The sequence below is a fragment of the Pongo pygmaeus genome, chromosome 1, assembly GCF_028885625.2.
Source record: "Pongo pygmaeus isolate AG05252 chromosome 1, NHGRI_mPonPyg2-v2.0_pri, whole genome shotgun sequence".
NCBI classification, from domain to species: domain Eukaryota; kingdom Metazoa; phylum Chordata; class Mammalia; order Primates; family Hominidae; genus Pongo; species Pongo pygmaeus.
Window position 1 is genome coordinate 222,579,349 of NC_072373.2, and position 15,533 is coordinate 222,594,881.

At 42.0% G+C, this 15,533-nt stretch overlaps 1 protein-coding gene across 10 annotated transcripts in view; it reads left to right on the forward strand.

Moving 5' to 3' along the window:
• Positions 1-15,533, forward strand: part of RERE (arginine-glutamic acid dipeptide repeats) — a 466,306-nt gene that overhangs the window by 151,085 nt on the left and 299,688 nt on the right. For all 10 annotated transcript variants that reach the window (XM_063668254.1, XM_054440862.2, XM_063668280.1 and 7 more), the window contains one exon: positions 13,761-14,229. In XM_063668254.1, coding sequence (XP_063524324.1) covers positions 13,905-14,229 — 325 coding nt within the window. In that variant the 5' untranslated portion in view covers positions 13,761-13,904. The remainder of the gene's footprint in view (positions 1-13,760; positions 14,230-15,533) is intronic.

The window sequence follows — 15,533 nt, forward strand, 5'->3', positions numbered from 1 at the left end:
AAACATTTGCTGAAATAATGGGGGAACTGACAGAATCTCCTCTGGAGATTGATGTTTATTTGATGATCAGTGTTATAACTACATTTAAGTGTTATGTTCTAGCTCCTGGGACTTCTCCTGCCCTCCCTGGTTAGTTACTAGTTGCTGGCATCTTAATTGAATTGTTCTAGTGGCTCTTCTGCTTTTCTCTTTGAATGACATCAGGTTAACAGAGACAGCAGGGTTAATACATTTGGTCAACCTAGAATCACACCCAGTTAGAATGGCTCAGACATAGAAAACAGCAAATTGAATTTTGACTGAGACTTCTGTTTTTAGTGAGAGCTACTTTGCCTTTTATCTTAGACTTAAAGATTCTAAGTGTTTAAAAGAGCTGCTCTCATGAGTTTTGTGGTTCCATTTTTCCTTTGATATAATTTGTACCTGTGGATTAGAAGTGCATTTTGAATGCTTTTGATTTTTTTCTGTAGGTGTGAAGTGTAATTGTATTAAGTTAAATATAAAATTCACCCTGTCATTTCCTTTCATCACACGCTGAGAGCTTATGTGCCATGGTTGCACATTACTTTGAATCTTAGAACTCTGCAAACTGAAAGAAACCCTGTCCAACTTAATCTACTTTTGAACATGCTATACAGAGATAGTAAGCCTGACCAAGAATTCCTGTATATTAAAGATTACCGTGGTCCAAAGAAGGCTCTCTTTCATTCTCAGCATTACATGAAATAAAACTCTGTCTACTAGTTTAATTGACTGTGTTTTTACAGCTTTAAAAGGTGGTTTTTCTCAATTGCAGAGGTAAAGCTCATCCTTGTGAATTTCATAGCCAGATGCACCTTTGTTTGGCTGTAGTGAAGCCTGAGCTTTTTCTTGTTAGTTTGTAATTGTTGCTGCTGCTGCTGCTGTGTGTGTGTGTTTTTAAAACAGCTTTGTTGAGATATAATTCACATGTCATATAATTTACCTATTTAAAGTGTACAGTTGGCTGGGCATGGTGGCTTATGCCTATAATCTCAGCATTCTGGAGGCCAAGGCGGGCGGATTGCTGGAGGGCAAGGCAAGCAGATTGCTTGAGCCCAGGAATTTGAAACCAGCCTGGGCAATACAGTGAAACCCCATTTCTGCAAAATACAAAAAAATTAGCCGGGTGTGGTGGCATACACCTATAATCCCAGCTACTGGAGAGGCCGAGTTGGGGGGGATTGCTTGAGCCCGGTAGGTCAAGACTGCCGTGAGCCGTGATCACGCCACTGCACTCCAGCCTGGGCGACAGAGTGAGACCCTGTCTTAAAAACGCAACACAGACACAGACACACACACACACACACTTTAGTGCATTTTAGAATATTCGCAGATACTGGCAACTATCACCACAATCAATTTTAGGACATTTTCATCATTCCCAGAAGCAGCCCCATAACCATAGCAGTCACTCTGTATTTACCCCTTGCAACCCTAGGCAACAAGTAATCTGCTTTCTGTCCCTATGGATTTGTCTTTTCTGTACATTTATTACAAGTGGAATCATATAGTATCTAGTCTTTTGTGACTGGCTCTTTTCATTTAGCATAATGTTTTCAAGGTTCACCCATGTTGTAACATGTATCTGTACCTCATTTCTTATTGCTGGATATTTTATTGTGTGGATGTATGCCACACTTTATTTACCCATCTGCTTGTGTTTTGCATTTATCTTTTCCACTTGGTTTTCTGTTTACAGCCATGCTTTGGGAAAGTGAGTTTAGGAATTCCTTTCCCCTTTCAGATCAGGGATTTGGTTTCATCGGCATTTGGCTTCCCTTGCCCTTGGCATTTGTGGACACCAGGTTTTCTCTTTAGTTGTGTGACAGCGGAAGCTTCCACTTGACCCCATGACCAGAGCAGGTCACCTATGAGTAATACTGTTCCTAGCAAGCTTCAGGACTTGCCAGTAAACAACAGAATTTTCAGGATATTTGATTATGTTCTCCTGATTCACCCTCAAACATCTGTGGAATTACCGTTTCAAGCAGTACTTTGAATTTGTCTAGTTTATTTCAGAGAACAAAGAACATGGCAGACTATAGTTTTTGTAATGGTGTTTTATGGATTGCATATTAGTGAAGCATAATTTTGCATGAAGCAACACAGATGCTTAACCCTTTGAAATCCCTGCAATGGACAAATAATTTGTTTAAAGCAGTAGTTCTCAACTGTGGGCACATTTGCTCCCCAGGGGATATGTGGCAGTATCTGTAGATATTTTTGTAGTTCTCATTGGGGCAGTGGGTTGCGTTGTTAGAATCTATATGGGTTGAGGCCAGGAATGCTGCTAAATATCCTACAATGCACAGGATAGCCCCCCACAACAAAAAATTATCTGTCCCCAAATGTTAATTGTAGTTCAGTTGAGAAACCCTGTTTAGAGTGAGCAGTGCATTTCCCGTTAACCTGCTGAGTAGAAGAGACACAACTGTTGGCAATGTACAAGCTAATTGTATATAATTGAAAAAGCTTCACATTTAAAAGTATGTGAAAGCAGTTACTTGTATGAATGAGTTGGTGTGGGTTTTGTTGTTGTTGTTTTTTTTTGAGATGGAGTCTTGCTCTGTTGCCCAGGCTGGAGTGCAGTGGCGCCATCTTGGCTCACTGCAACCTCTGCCTCTCAGGTTCAAGCAATTATCCTGCCTCCGCCTCCCAAGTAGCTGGAATTACAGGCACATGCCACCATGCCCAGCTAATTTTTTGTATTTTTAGTAGAGATGGGATTTCGCCATGTGGGCCAGGCTGGTCTCAAATTCTTGACCTCAGGTGATCCTCCTGCCTCGGCCCCCCGAGCATGCTGGGATTACAGGCGTGAGCCATCACACCTGGCCAAGTTTGTGTGTTTTTTTAAAGAAAGACAGGATTTTTAATTTTTATTGGAAACCTCCTGGGGCACCTTATCTTTGGGAATTTTTTGCTTCAAATAATAAAGGTTATATATCATTTCTTACTTGGTTTTAATTGGGTTAGTTGTAGCCTCGAGTTTTCCTGTTTTGGGTACTTTTGCACCCTCTGCAGCAGTCTTGTGTTTTGTTATTACTATGTCTTTTTGGAAGAAATTGAGAAGCCTTATTTATTAGAGTCTTTTAATCTTAGTTCTCTCAGTTGTTTCCCCAAAGCTCAAGGAGATGAGGAAGTGCTACTATCAGCATTAAACTCAGTCCTCATGAAAGGGTTTATTCTGTGCTGCCGTCTGCTCTGACACCACAAAGGCTGCTCTTTGAATTTGGCCTGGGCATCCCATTGCAGTTATTTAGGTTCCTTAAATAAGCCGTCTGTTCTGAGAATGAGTGTATAAACCCTTAGCAGGATTGATTGAGTTTATTCATTAACCTCAGAGGTAGAGAATTGTGCAGGGGTATATGTAGCTGTTTGCTTATGTGGTTGGTTTGGGTCAGGTGGAAGAACTTTAAAACATGGAAAAACTCTCAATACCGCATAACTTTCAGATAAAAAGCTGTTTTATTTCTGTCTGAGTTTACAGATCTGCTGACTTCATATTTCAGTGGTATCTTGCAGTTTCATCTGCAATTCTCTGGCATATTTTGAAGTATTCTCTGCATCAGGTTACTGTTTATGAGAATGCCTTACTTCTTATTCAGTGAATACAAGTGTTAGAGTGACATTTCCCTTTCCAGAGCAAAAGCCATTACGTCTTCTTTCCCAGGCGTGTTGATATGAAAGGCAACAGGAAAGGAAAATTGATTTCCCTTTGGAAGCAAGTCTCCCAGCTATAGGGTGCCTCTTTGGTTTTCTGCTGCGTGCTGGCTGCAGCTGCTTCTCTTGGAGGCAGGGCTAGCAGAGTAAGATGTTCATATAGGTCTTCCACACGTGGACTGTCTCCTTGTGTTCCTAAAGGAGAATGCTAACACATTTTTTGGATACACAATAAATGCAGAAATGGCACAGGCAAAAGTACTTGAGGTGCCTCGGTTCCTTACTTAGGCTTTCAGAGAATATGGATTTGAAAGTAAGTTTGTTTGGCCGACACTAACAACTCTTGGTGGAAAACATCTCCTACTGCCAGATAAGATGAATGTTCCTAGACTGCTCTTTTCATCACAGTAGCCTGCAGCAGCACCTTTTTCACTTAACCTACTGTATTGGATAACTTGGCTTTTAAGTCCATGTCATTGAAGGCAGGATGGCTTTGTGGTTAAGCATATAGGCTCTGGAGTCAGCTGCTTGGGTTCATATCCTAGGTCTCGCACATAGTTGTGTGGGTTTGGTCAACTTGCTCGGCCTCTCAGTGCTTACTTTTGCATTGATAAGATATACATAACAATAGTACTGACTGAATAAGGGTATAGCTAGGATATATGACCTGGCCTTCATATGTTTTTCCTGCATAGTTACTTGTTGTGTCTTTTTTCTCTCTCAGATCTATCCAGTTTGGATCATAAATTACATTGTCACCTTTGTTATAGTGAAGATTAAATGAATTAACATGTGTAAAGTGCTTGATGCATATTAAGTGCCCAGTGAGTGTTGGCTGCTTTATTATTTTTGGGGCATTCCATTATTCCTTCCACCTGCTCTACTTAAATTTACTTTTACTGCTCTTTTTCCCCTGTAGCTATTTAACTGAACACTCTCTTAAGTGAAGTTCCTCCCACCTGGACTGTCTTCTTCTCTTTGCGTCTCCTTATCCTACTCATGGTTTATGAACCAAATCAAGTACCTCTTCAGTTATTTATTCATGAAATATTTTCTTTCCCCAATAAAAATCTCATCATAATGCCCTCTTTACTGATCCAACGTATGTGTGAGAGGGTGGGAAGGAAGAAGAAATAATTTATTATTCCTCTTTCTGTGCCAGGCAGTGAGTTAGGAATTGGAAATACAGCAAAAGGCAAAAAACAGTCAAGGGTCAGTCCCTCATGGAACTTCTAGCTGGGAGGTGGAGATAGAAGCTAACCAAATCACACAAGTAAATTTAAAACTACAGTTGTGGAAAATGCTATGAAGGGGATTTAACCTGTTTTGGACAAGAAAGCTATCCTCAGGACGTTGCTGTTGAGCTATGACTTGAAGGAAGGCTAGGAGGCACCTAGGCCAGACGAAGAGCATTACGAAGGATAGGAAGAACCTTAGCAAAGGACTCTGGGTAGGAAGGAGTGTGGTGTGTTCAAGGAACTGAGGGAGGGATAGTGTGGCTGGGTGTAGACTGAAAGACAGTGCTGTGAGATGAAGCCAAAAAAGGATAAGCACCTTGTAGATCATGATAAGGATTTGGATTTTTAATGTACCAAAGTGAGGAGTCACTGACGTATTGTAAAGTGGAGATTGACATAATGTCATTAGTCTTTTTAAAGGAACACCCTGGCTGCAGTACAGTAAAATAATTGTAGGAGTTCAGAGGAATGGATTTGAAGAGACTAATCAAGAACCGATTCAAGTGGTCCAGGAAAGCCATACTAGTAGATTGAACTAAGATTTGTGATGTTGGAGGTGTTTGGAGGTATAAGTTTGAGAGAAATTTATAAGGTAACGATGAGATAATTTGTTGATGATGGGATGTAGGGATTAAAGAGAAGAGACAGGAGGATTGCTTGAGCCCAGGAGTTCAAGACTAGCCTGGGCAACATAGTGAGACCCTGTCTGTACAAAAAATTTTAAAAATTAGCCAGGCTTGGTGGTGCACGCAGAGTATGCCTTTGGTTTGGACATGTTGAGGTGCCTTTGAGATATCCAAGAAGAGACCCCAGGTGAACAGTTTTCACATGCGTCTGAAGCTGAAGGGGAAATCTGGTGGACATGTGCATGTGTGGATCCTCCTGTGTGTCCTGGTATCTGATTACTGATGAACGCATTATATATGAGATTGGCCAGGTAGAAAGTAGAGGATGAGAAAAGAGGGAGTGCCCCAACAGAACTCCTACACTGGTTGGCCTAGTATAAGAAGTGGAGGGAGCAGTTAGATAGGCCCTGGAGAGGATCGTGTCTAGAAAGTGAAAGGAAAAGAGGCCTTCCAGGAGGGTGTGTGGCCAGCCCCTGTCAGCTGCTACTGAATAATCAAATAATGATGAGGAAAATGCTCTCCTGAATTTGCTGCAGAGAGGAAATTGCTTGAGTGGGAGTTGCTTCACGGAATATGACATGGTAGACATGGTCTTTGCCTTTGTGGACTTTGCTGTTAGTGGGGAAGTGATGTAAGTTAACAACTGATAACACTAGTAGGATCAATGAGGGCCATTTTACAGGCAGGATTGAGGGGCAGAGAGAAGGCTGGACTCTGGGTAGGTCTGGGAGGCCTCCTGGAATTGGAGAGCAGAAACGCTGGAGACTCTGAGGGTCAGTAGACGGTACACAGACAAAGGGGCGGGGAAGAGTATTCCCAGCAGTTGGGTTCTAGGGACTGAAGGAGTGTCTTGAGGCAGCAGGAGGAGCATGCAGGAGGGGTGGAGGTAGAAGCAGTAGGGGAGAGGTGAGGCTGGAGAGGTGAAGGGGCAGCCCCATAATCTTTGAAAAGGAATGGTGGGCATTGCATTGTATGCTTTAAATGGTGATTCATATGGAATGTGAATTATATCTCAATTGAGCTATTATGAAAAAAAGTGGTGGGACCTCAGATATGCTGGCTGGCTGGCTGCACTGGAGGACAGATGGGAGGAAGGCAAAGGCAAACAATGTTTTGTAGTCACCAAGATCTGTTAGAAAGCAGTTGTATTCATCTGCATGAGGGATGATGGTGGCGTGAAGTAGGTAAGCTAAGATTCATTTGGAGCAGTGGGTCCATTACAGAGGTGTTCAGGATGTGTCTGGTAGACTAAGTGCTTAGCAAAATGCCTAGAGTGTGGTCGGGCATTTGAAAAATATAAGTATGTCTTACTGTGGTTGAGTGAGGAAGAATTAATTGGAGGACTTCGCTCACTGTATTTAGTCAAAAGTCAAGCATCCTAATAGCCTGGCTTGAGCAATGGAGATGAGTAGAGCTTGAGGATTGGGAACTCAGGAGGGAGGGGCAGATTTCCATGGATAAGTGAGTTTTACATGACCCAAGAGGAAATATTTTTAATTTTTTTTCTTCGTTTGTAGTTAATTCTGCATGATTTGTTTCTTAATCATGGAACTGGATAGATTTTACCCCCGCCCAAATAGATAAGTTTCTAGAGGATAGGGGTGTTTTGGCTACCTTTATATCTTCCATAGCTTATTATCTACCATAGTAGATGTAAATCATGACTGAAATAAATATATATTGTTGATATTTTACATTTGTAAAGCACTTTGCAATCTATAAGTACATTTACATGTAGTATACTTGTGTAATTCTCAACAGCAGCATTGTGAAATAGGTAGGTCTTGTCCCCTTTTACAGCAATGAAACTGAGACTCAGACAGGTAGAGTGATTTGCCCAAGGCAGTGCAGCAAGCGGCAGTGCTAAGAACTTGGATCTTGGCTTCTCAGTCCAGTATCCCCAGTTCTGTCCTGGGCCCATTCCTTAAGCTTAAGTACTGACAGGAAGTGGTTTTCTTTTTTGGTTTTTTAAGAGACAGGGTCTCACTCTGTCCCCTAGGCTGGAGTGCAGTGGTGGTGATCACAGCCCATTGTAGCCTTGAACTCTTGGCCTCAAACAATCCTCCCACCTCCCACCTCAGCCTCCCGAGTAGCTAGGACTACAGGTCTGCACCACCACGCATAGCTAATTTTTACATTTATTTTTCTTTTGTAAAGATGGAGTTTTGCTGTGTTTCCCAGGCTGGTCTCAAATGATTGCCTCCTTGCCTCAAATGATTTCCCCACTTTGTTATCCCACAGTGCTGGGATTACAGGCATGAGCCGCTGTACCCAGCCAGGAAGTGGTTCTCTTAAATGAGATTTGGGCCATGAGTATGACTGAAATTTTTGTGCTTTATCTGAATTGGTTTTGAGAAGTAGTGTGAGGTGTTTGCGGGTGGTGTTGGCTTCATTTTGAAGAGGTAAGATGGTGTTTGTAGAGGCTGAAGTAACCTAAAATGAAGAGTAATTCTGTATATTGGCTCTGTTGAAAGCTTTGATCCTTTCCCCTAGATTAAGTGGGGAATCTAATAGGATCAAAAAACTGTGAGGAATCTGGCCTTCAGCTAAATAGGTGAAGCTGCCATTATTTGAGCTTTGGCAACTGCCCACATATTCTTACTTAAGATGAAATGATGATGTATGATCTTCTAATCAGGAAATGATTGAGAGGAATATACTTAAAAAGAGTCCTAAGGGTACTGCCTTTGGAAATGTGTAACTCGTAAGTCTATTTTGAATATCCTCTCCACTCAAGCGTGAGCAATAAATGTTTTTATGAGTTTTAAAATTTTTGTCAAAAAATTGTACTCACTTCCTGGGTGATCTCATTCAGTCTCATGGCTTTAAAAACTAAATTATTATCTCCAGCCTGGACCTCTGCCAACTTAGACTCTATGTGATTTTCTAGGCTTCTTGATCAAGCTTAACACATTCAAAGCCAAATTCCTGGTCTCCCCATGAAACTCAAATAGCAGCTTCATCCATCCAGGCCAGATTCCTTTTTCTTTTTTCCCTCTCTCTCTCACCTCACAAGTTTATCAGCACATCCTATTTATTTGACTCTTACCTTTAAAACATACAAACATGAGACTTTTCCCATTCTCTGTTGCTACTACCCTAGCCCTTCCCAGGTGCTGCTTGTCTTCGCTGGGTGATCATGCCCCCTGTGCCCCTTGAGGTTTTTCTCAGCGGCCAGAGTGATCTCCGGTAAACAGAAGTCAGATCATGCGTTTCTTTGCTACTCACATCCCTGCTGAAGTGTCATTCGAGTAACTTCATTTCACTTGAGTAAAAGCCAGAGTCCTTTCCCTGGCCCATGAGGCCTGCCAGGATCAGGTCCTCCTCCCCCTGCCCCTTCAACCTCTGAACTCATCTCTGACCTCTCTCCCCCTTCTTGTGCTACTCCTGCCCCTCTGGCCTCCTGTGTCTTGAGTGGGCCTGGCTCCTTCCTGCTTCTGGACCTTGCACTTTTTCCCCTCTTTAGGTATCACCTCCCTTCATGTGTCCTTGGCTTTCTCTCTAATGCTCCTACTCAGGGTCAAAGCCCCCTCAGAGAGGCCTTCCCTGAACATCTTGTTTAAAATTGCAGTCCTGCAACACTGTCTGTCCCCCTTAGATTTCCCATGTAAGATCTTCTCATTAGGTATGGTGCCTTTTGTTGGTGGTCTCTCTTCACTGCTGAGCACATAAGCTCAGGATAAGGGCAGGGGTTTTGTGTTGAGTTTTCTGTAGTTTACCAACACCTGGAGCTGTAAATAGCACATAATAGGCATTCACTTGACATTTGTTCACTGAGTAGCTGAAGCTTGTTGTAAATCTGAAATGTATTCTAGGTTAGGTTTTCTTCCTTTTCTTATTTAAAGCATATTATAATGTGTTTCCTGTTTCACTGGGTTGGGTAGTGATTGACACAGATATTTTCAATGTTTTTGGCTTTCCGACTGGAGAAAAATAGCTTTGGGGGCAGAGTGAGTGTGTTTCTTAAATCTGTCTGCGTGAATCATCAGCATGGATGAATGTAGGAGAAGTTGGTGCCTGTGAAGAGCTGGAGACCCTGGCAGCACAGGCAGCAGGAGTTCCTGTGCAAGCCAGATAGGGTTGAGCTCTGAGACAGCTGCACTGGAATCCTACTTCGTGCCCATTGGCTGCGTGGCCTTGTGCAGATGATCTCTTCTGAGTTCTGTAGACTGTAAAGCGAGGATGACAACTTTTGTCCAGTTCACGTCATGAGTTGAAAGAATCAAATGAGGGACTTGCTCTGTAAACCTCATGTTGCTATAATAAAGATGCTGTTGTTGTATCGTCTACTTTGTAGATCATTTCTAGGAAATTGAAGTGACAACTCTCCTCAGTGCCATCTGGTTCCTCTCTGGGTCCCTTTCTTTAGCTGTCACATCATTGGTATGTGTTGATCACTGTACACTAAGGCTCAGAAGAATTATAATTCATATGTTAAACGTAGAGGAAAAAAATATATTCCCATTGAGCTGTATTTTAAAGCCAAATGTAAATGGTAATTGGATTGACTTTTGCTTAGATTATTAATGTTCATACTTATCTGAAAGTTGGTTATATAAATATGTCATTAATATATAAATGATATGGTATTAATTATTCATATAATTTAATATATTAATATAACATGCAGATAATGTAATATATAAATAGAGCCAACTTTCAGATAACTCAGAACATTGATTTTATAAATATACACATATACTGGATTTCGTTTTATAGACATCTTTATTGTTTCTTGAATTTTTTAACTTTCTTGCTTTTTGGCAGAAACAACTCTATTTTCTTTGTAAATAGAAACAGTGTATGATTTTGTAGTGAGTAGTGTTGAATGTACAATTTGGACTTACTATTTTTTCTCTTTGAGTGCTGAAAAAATGTTTTCTACTCAGTTTTCTGGAGCAGTTATTTTGTTAACCCCAGGGAGAATGATTTTTTTTCTTAAAGTTATCAGAAGTGTTTCTGTCTGAAACTGCAGTTGCAGTGGAGAGGTTTTCAGCCCAAGCTTTTCATTCTTTTTGGACTCCCAGTAGACACTGATGAGTTTTCAGGGTCAAAGAGGAACATTTTAACGATGGTGTTAGCTGATCGTTTTTTGTTTGTTTATTTTTTATTTTGAGACGGAGTCTCGCTCTGTCTCCCAGGCTGGAGTGCAATGGCACAATCTCGGCTCATTGCAACCTCCGCTTCCTGGGTTCAAACGATTCTCCTGCCTCAGCCTCCTGAGTAGCTGGGATTACAGGCGCCCACCACTGCACCTGGCTAATTTTTGTATTTTTAGTAGTGACAGGGTTTCGCCATGTTGGCTAGGATGGCTTCGAACTCCTGACCTCAGGTGATCCGCCCGCTTCAGCCTCCCAAAGTGCTGGGATGACAGGCATGAGCCACTGCCCCTGGCCTGATAGTTTTCTTTCTTTCATGATTGGCTCGTTCATGCTCTAAACTTAAGACTCGTCAAGGAAGTAGTAGGTCTCTGTATTTTCAGTTGCTAGCACTAGTAGCCTACCAGGACTTGGGCGTTTATGAATATCTGTTTAGCAGACAGTTCATCTGGGCAAAACATTTGTAGGCAGTGATAATTTTTCCTTTTCTTGAAATATGTTTAGAAAATGGAAATTCTATTTGAAAGCATGTTTCTTACGTAGAAGGAAGTAATCTGGTTTTGTGCTACATGCGTTCCTTCTTCTAATGTAGCTTATGATGCATGATTGCTCCTTCATCACCTATCTCCCAAAGACTAAATACTTTCTGTTTTGCTGAATGTCTAAGGATATTTGAGATGCTTATGAGGAGGTCTTTTCTGGTATGAGGTTTGACCTAAGAGCGCTGCAGAGAATATATGGTAATTGTTATGGTTTTAGCATGACCAAAGATAATTTTCTTTTTTCTTTTTTTATTTTTTTTGAGATGGAGTCTCTCGTTGCCCAGGCTGGAGTGCAGTGGCGCGATCTCAGCTCACTGCAACCTCTGCCACCTGGGTTCAAGCGGTTCTCCTAACTCAGCCTTCCGAGTAGCTGGGACTACAGGCGTCCACCACCACGCCCGGCTAATTTTTTGTGTTTTTAGTAGAGATGGGGTTTCACCGTGTTAGCCAGGATGGTCTCGATCTCCTGACCTCGTGATCCGCCCACCTTGGCCTCCCAAAGTGCTGGGCTTACAGGTATGAGCCACCATGCCTGGCTGACTAAAGAGAATTTTCTCTGCATCTGAAGCATACAACTGCAAACTGATTTGTTTGTGGTTGTTAAGTAAAGAGGACCAATCTTTTGTTTGTTTATATGGACTGTTTCCTTTCTCGCCCTAGTTGCATGAGAAACAGAAGCTTCTTAGATTGATCAGTTGCCTCCTTTTGTTGCATTTGAGCATTGAGAACAAGGACCGTGAGTTTTCTCCTCCATTGTGGTTTTAGTTCTAACACTTGGCACATAGTATTTAGTAAAGATTTGTTGAATAAGTGAGATAGGGTATTGGGGAAGATCATAAGAAAAACAAAAGATAAATTATTTATTTATAAATTTATTGTTAGGTCTATTCCAAAACTGACTTAGAAAGACAAAATTTTTTCCTGCTATAAAATATCTGTAAGAACTGTGTTGGGTTGGAGTTTGGGATTCACTTTTCCCATTGCAGATGCTTAAAAACCTCAGACTTTTCTTGTTGGGTTTCTTTTTGGGGAGAACTTTATTAGGGATACCATTTATAGTAGAAATTTGGAAGACTGTATAAACCACTTAATATTCCCGAAAGATGGAAGGTTGTTTCTGGAAGCTGCTATGTTTTGTTAAGGCAGAGATAATACATTTTCTTGTCTTTATGGAGACGGAGTCTTTCGCCCAGGCTGGAGTGCAGTGGTGTGATCTCGGCTCACTGTAACCTCTGCCTCCTAGGTTCAAGCAGTTCTCCTGCCTCAGCCTCCCAAGTAGCTGGGACTATAGGCGTGTGCCACCGTGCCCAGCTACTTTTTGTGTGTTTAGTGGAGACAGGGTTTTACCACGTTGGCCAGGCTGGTCTCGAACTTCTGACCTCACGTGATCCCCCTGCCTTGGCCTCCCAAAGTGCTGTGATTACAGGTGTGAGCCACCATGCCTGGCCAGTAATACATCTTTAGAGAGATCATTTTCCTTGGAACATAACTGAAAATGGTAGGATGAAAAGATGTGTAAAATGTAACTGAAGGTGGAAAAATCTTGCTCTGAAGCTCTCACTTTCGTTTGAGTTAAATATTATTTTTATTCTTGAAGGAAGTTCTGGGAGTTTGTAGAAGTAGCCAGAAAATATCTTTAGAATATAGTGCTCTATGCGATATCCTGAGACTTTTTTTTTCTTTTCTTCTTTTTTTTTTTTTTTTGAGACGGAGTCTCTCGCTCTGTCGCCCAGGCTGAAGTGCAGTGGTGCGATCTCGGCTCACTACAAGCTCCGTCTCCTGGGTTCACACCATTCTCCTGCCTCAGACTCCTGAGTAGCTGGGACTACAGGCGCACACCACCACACCCAGCTAATTTTTGTTGTATTTTTTAGTAGAGACAGGGTTTCACCATGTTAGCCAGGATGATCTCGATCTCCTGACCTCGTGATCCATCTGCCTCGGCCTCCCAAAGCGCTGGGATTACAGGCGTGAGCCACCGCACCCGGCCTATCCTGAGACATTTTTGACAGTGCTGTAAACTGTTACTGTTTTTTCAGGTAGAAATATTTTATTTTATGTTGGCGATGGGATCTCACTTTGTTGCCAATGTTGGTCTTGAACTCCTGGCTTCAAGTGGTGCTTCTGGCTTGGCCTCTCAAAATGCTGGGATTACAAGGCATGAGCCACAGTGCCTGGCCTGGAAATAATTTTTACTACAGATTCTTTCCTCTTTAAATTAATATTATGGGTTATGAAGCTCCTTTTGTATAATAATACCTATTATATGTTGTCTACCAGGGTATTGCTTTGCTTTTTCTTTAAAAAGGAGAAAACATGTAAGGTAGAGGAAGTGTAGTTTACTCTTAGACGTTCAGACAGTTTTTATTATTGGTGTCATAGAAAACCCCAAACCATTTGCGGAGACCAAAAACTGTAGTTTTAAAATTTTAACACTTAATTTTTCTCCTGTGGCTTGTGCGAAGTTTTTAGGTGTAAAGCATGAATAAGTAAGAGATTCATTTAACAAAACATTATTTTAGGAAACAAATATGAAAAAGCGTTACAGTAAAACCATTCTTTTTTCTCTCCTAGCATTTTTGAAACGTTGGGGTTGTTGGAGTGGTTGGATTTTCCCTGGAATTGAGTGAGAAATTCAGAAGACTGAAGCCCAGGCTTACTGTCTACCTTTCACGGAGGCCTAGCCGTGAGAGGACAGAAGAAGGCACGTGGCGAATCATGACAGCGGACAAAGACAAAGACAAAGACAAAGAGAAGGACCGGGACCGAGACCGGGACCGAGAGAGAGAGAAAAGAGACAAAGCAAGAGAGAGTGAGAATTCAAGGCCACGCCGGAGCTGTACCTTAGAAGGAGGAGCCAAAAATTATGCTGAGAGTGATCACAGTGAAGACGAGGACAATGACAACAATAGTGCCACCGCAGAGGAGTCCACGAAGAAGAACAAGAAGAAACCACCGAAAAAAAAGTCTCGTTATGAAAGGACAGATACCGGCGAGATAACATCCTACATCACTGAAGATGATGTGGTCTACAGACCAGGAGGTAAGGAGCCTTACGTTTGGGTCTTGCCAGTGTTTACAGTGGGGGAATGATCTTAGCATTATGGTGAAATAAATACGCTTTGTACACTTTAAGGAAGGCTTGGAATCTAGAAGAGTAGGAAACTTAATTTGGTAAACATGTGACCCACTTTTGGTCAGTTAGGTTTACCCACTTCTTGCTTGTGTCTGCCTTAATTTGGTCTTGTGTCCTGGTTTATGCATTCATGAGTTCTTTTCTTATTTTCCTGTGCTGCTTGTTCTCTAACTGGACCATCTGCTTAGTATTTTTTTGTCTTTTGAATTCATGCTTGCTTTTTAATCTTCAATCGTAAATGAGACTCTGGTGACCCTGCAGAATTGACTGCTTGGTGGAGACAAGTAAACCTTAAGATTCTTGGAAACAGGAAATTTTACCTTGGGACAGGATCGACCAGACTCTAGAGAGGTACTTTTGAAAAATGGCCTTTAGGCCAGGCATGGTGGCTCACGCCTGCAGTTCTAGCACTTTGGGAGGCTGAGGCGGGTGGATGACCTGAGGTCAGGAGTTTGAGACCAGCCTGACCAACATGGTGAAACCCTGTCTGTACTAAAAATACAAAAATTAGCTGGGCTCGGTGGTGTGCACCTCTAATCCCAGCTACTCAGGAGGCTGAGACAGGAGAGTTGCTTGAACCCAGGAGGCGGAGGTTGCAGTCAGCTGAGATCACGCCACTGTACTCCAGCCTGGGCGACAGAGCGAGTCTCTGCCTCAAAAAAAAAAAAAGGCCTGAAGATCAGAGATTTATTGCTCCTGCTAACTTCCTTTTCCAAAAATTTGAGCTTCAGGCTCTCTAATCAACGATAATGGAAGAAGTCATCTAACCTGCTTGGTTTTCCAGTAAATGTATTATGGTCATGCGAGTATATTGTGGCTTATAGCATTGCTCAAAAAAAGACAGACTCAACTTTTAGATGAGATCAGGGAAACAAGTGAGTCAAAACCTGTTGAACACTAGCAAAGCCTTTCCTTTTCATTTGATGTATTGTGTGTATTAAGACACCTTTTTTAGGCTGGGCACAGTGTAATCCCAGCACTTTGGGAGGCGGAGACAGAAGGATTGCTTGAGCTCAGGAGTTCAAGACCAGCCTGGGCAACATAGTGAGACCCCATCTCTACAAAAAATTTTTACAAATTAGTGGGCCTGGTGGCACACACCTGTATGTAGTCCCAGCTACTCAGGAAGCTGAGGCAGGAGCATCACTTGAGTCTGGGAGGTCGAGGCTGTAGTGAAGCATGATTGCACCACTGCATTCTAGCCTGGGTGA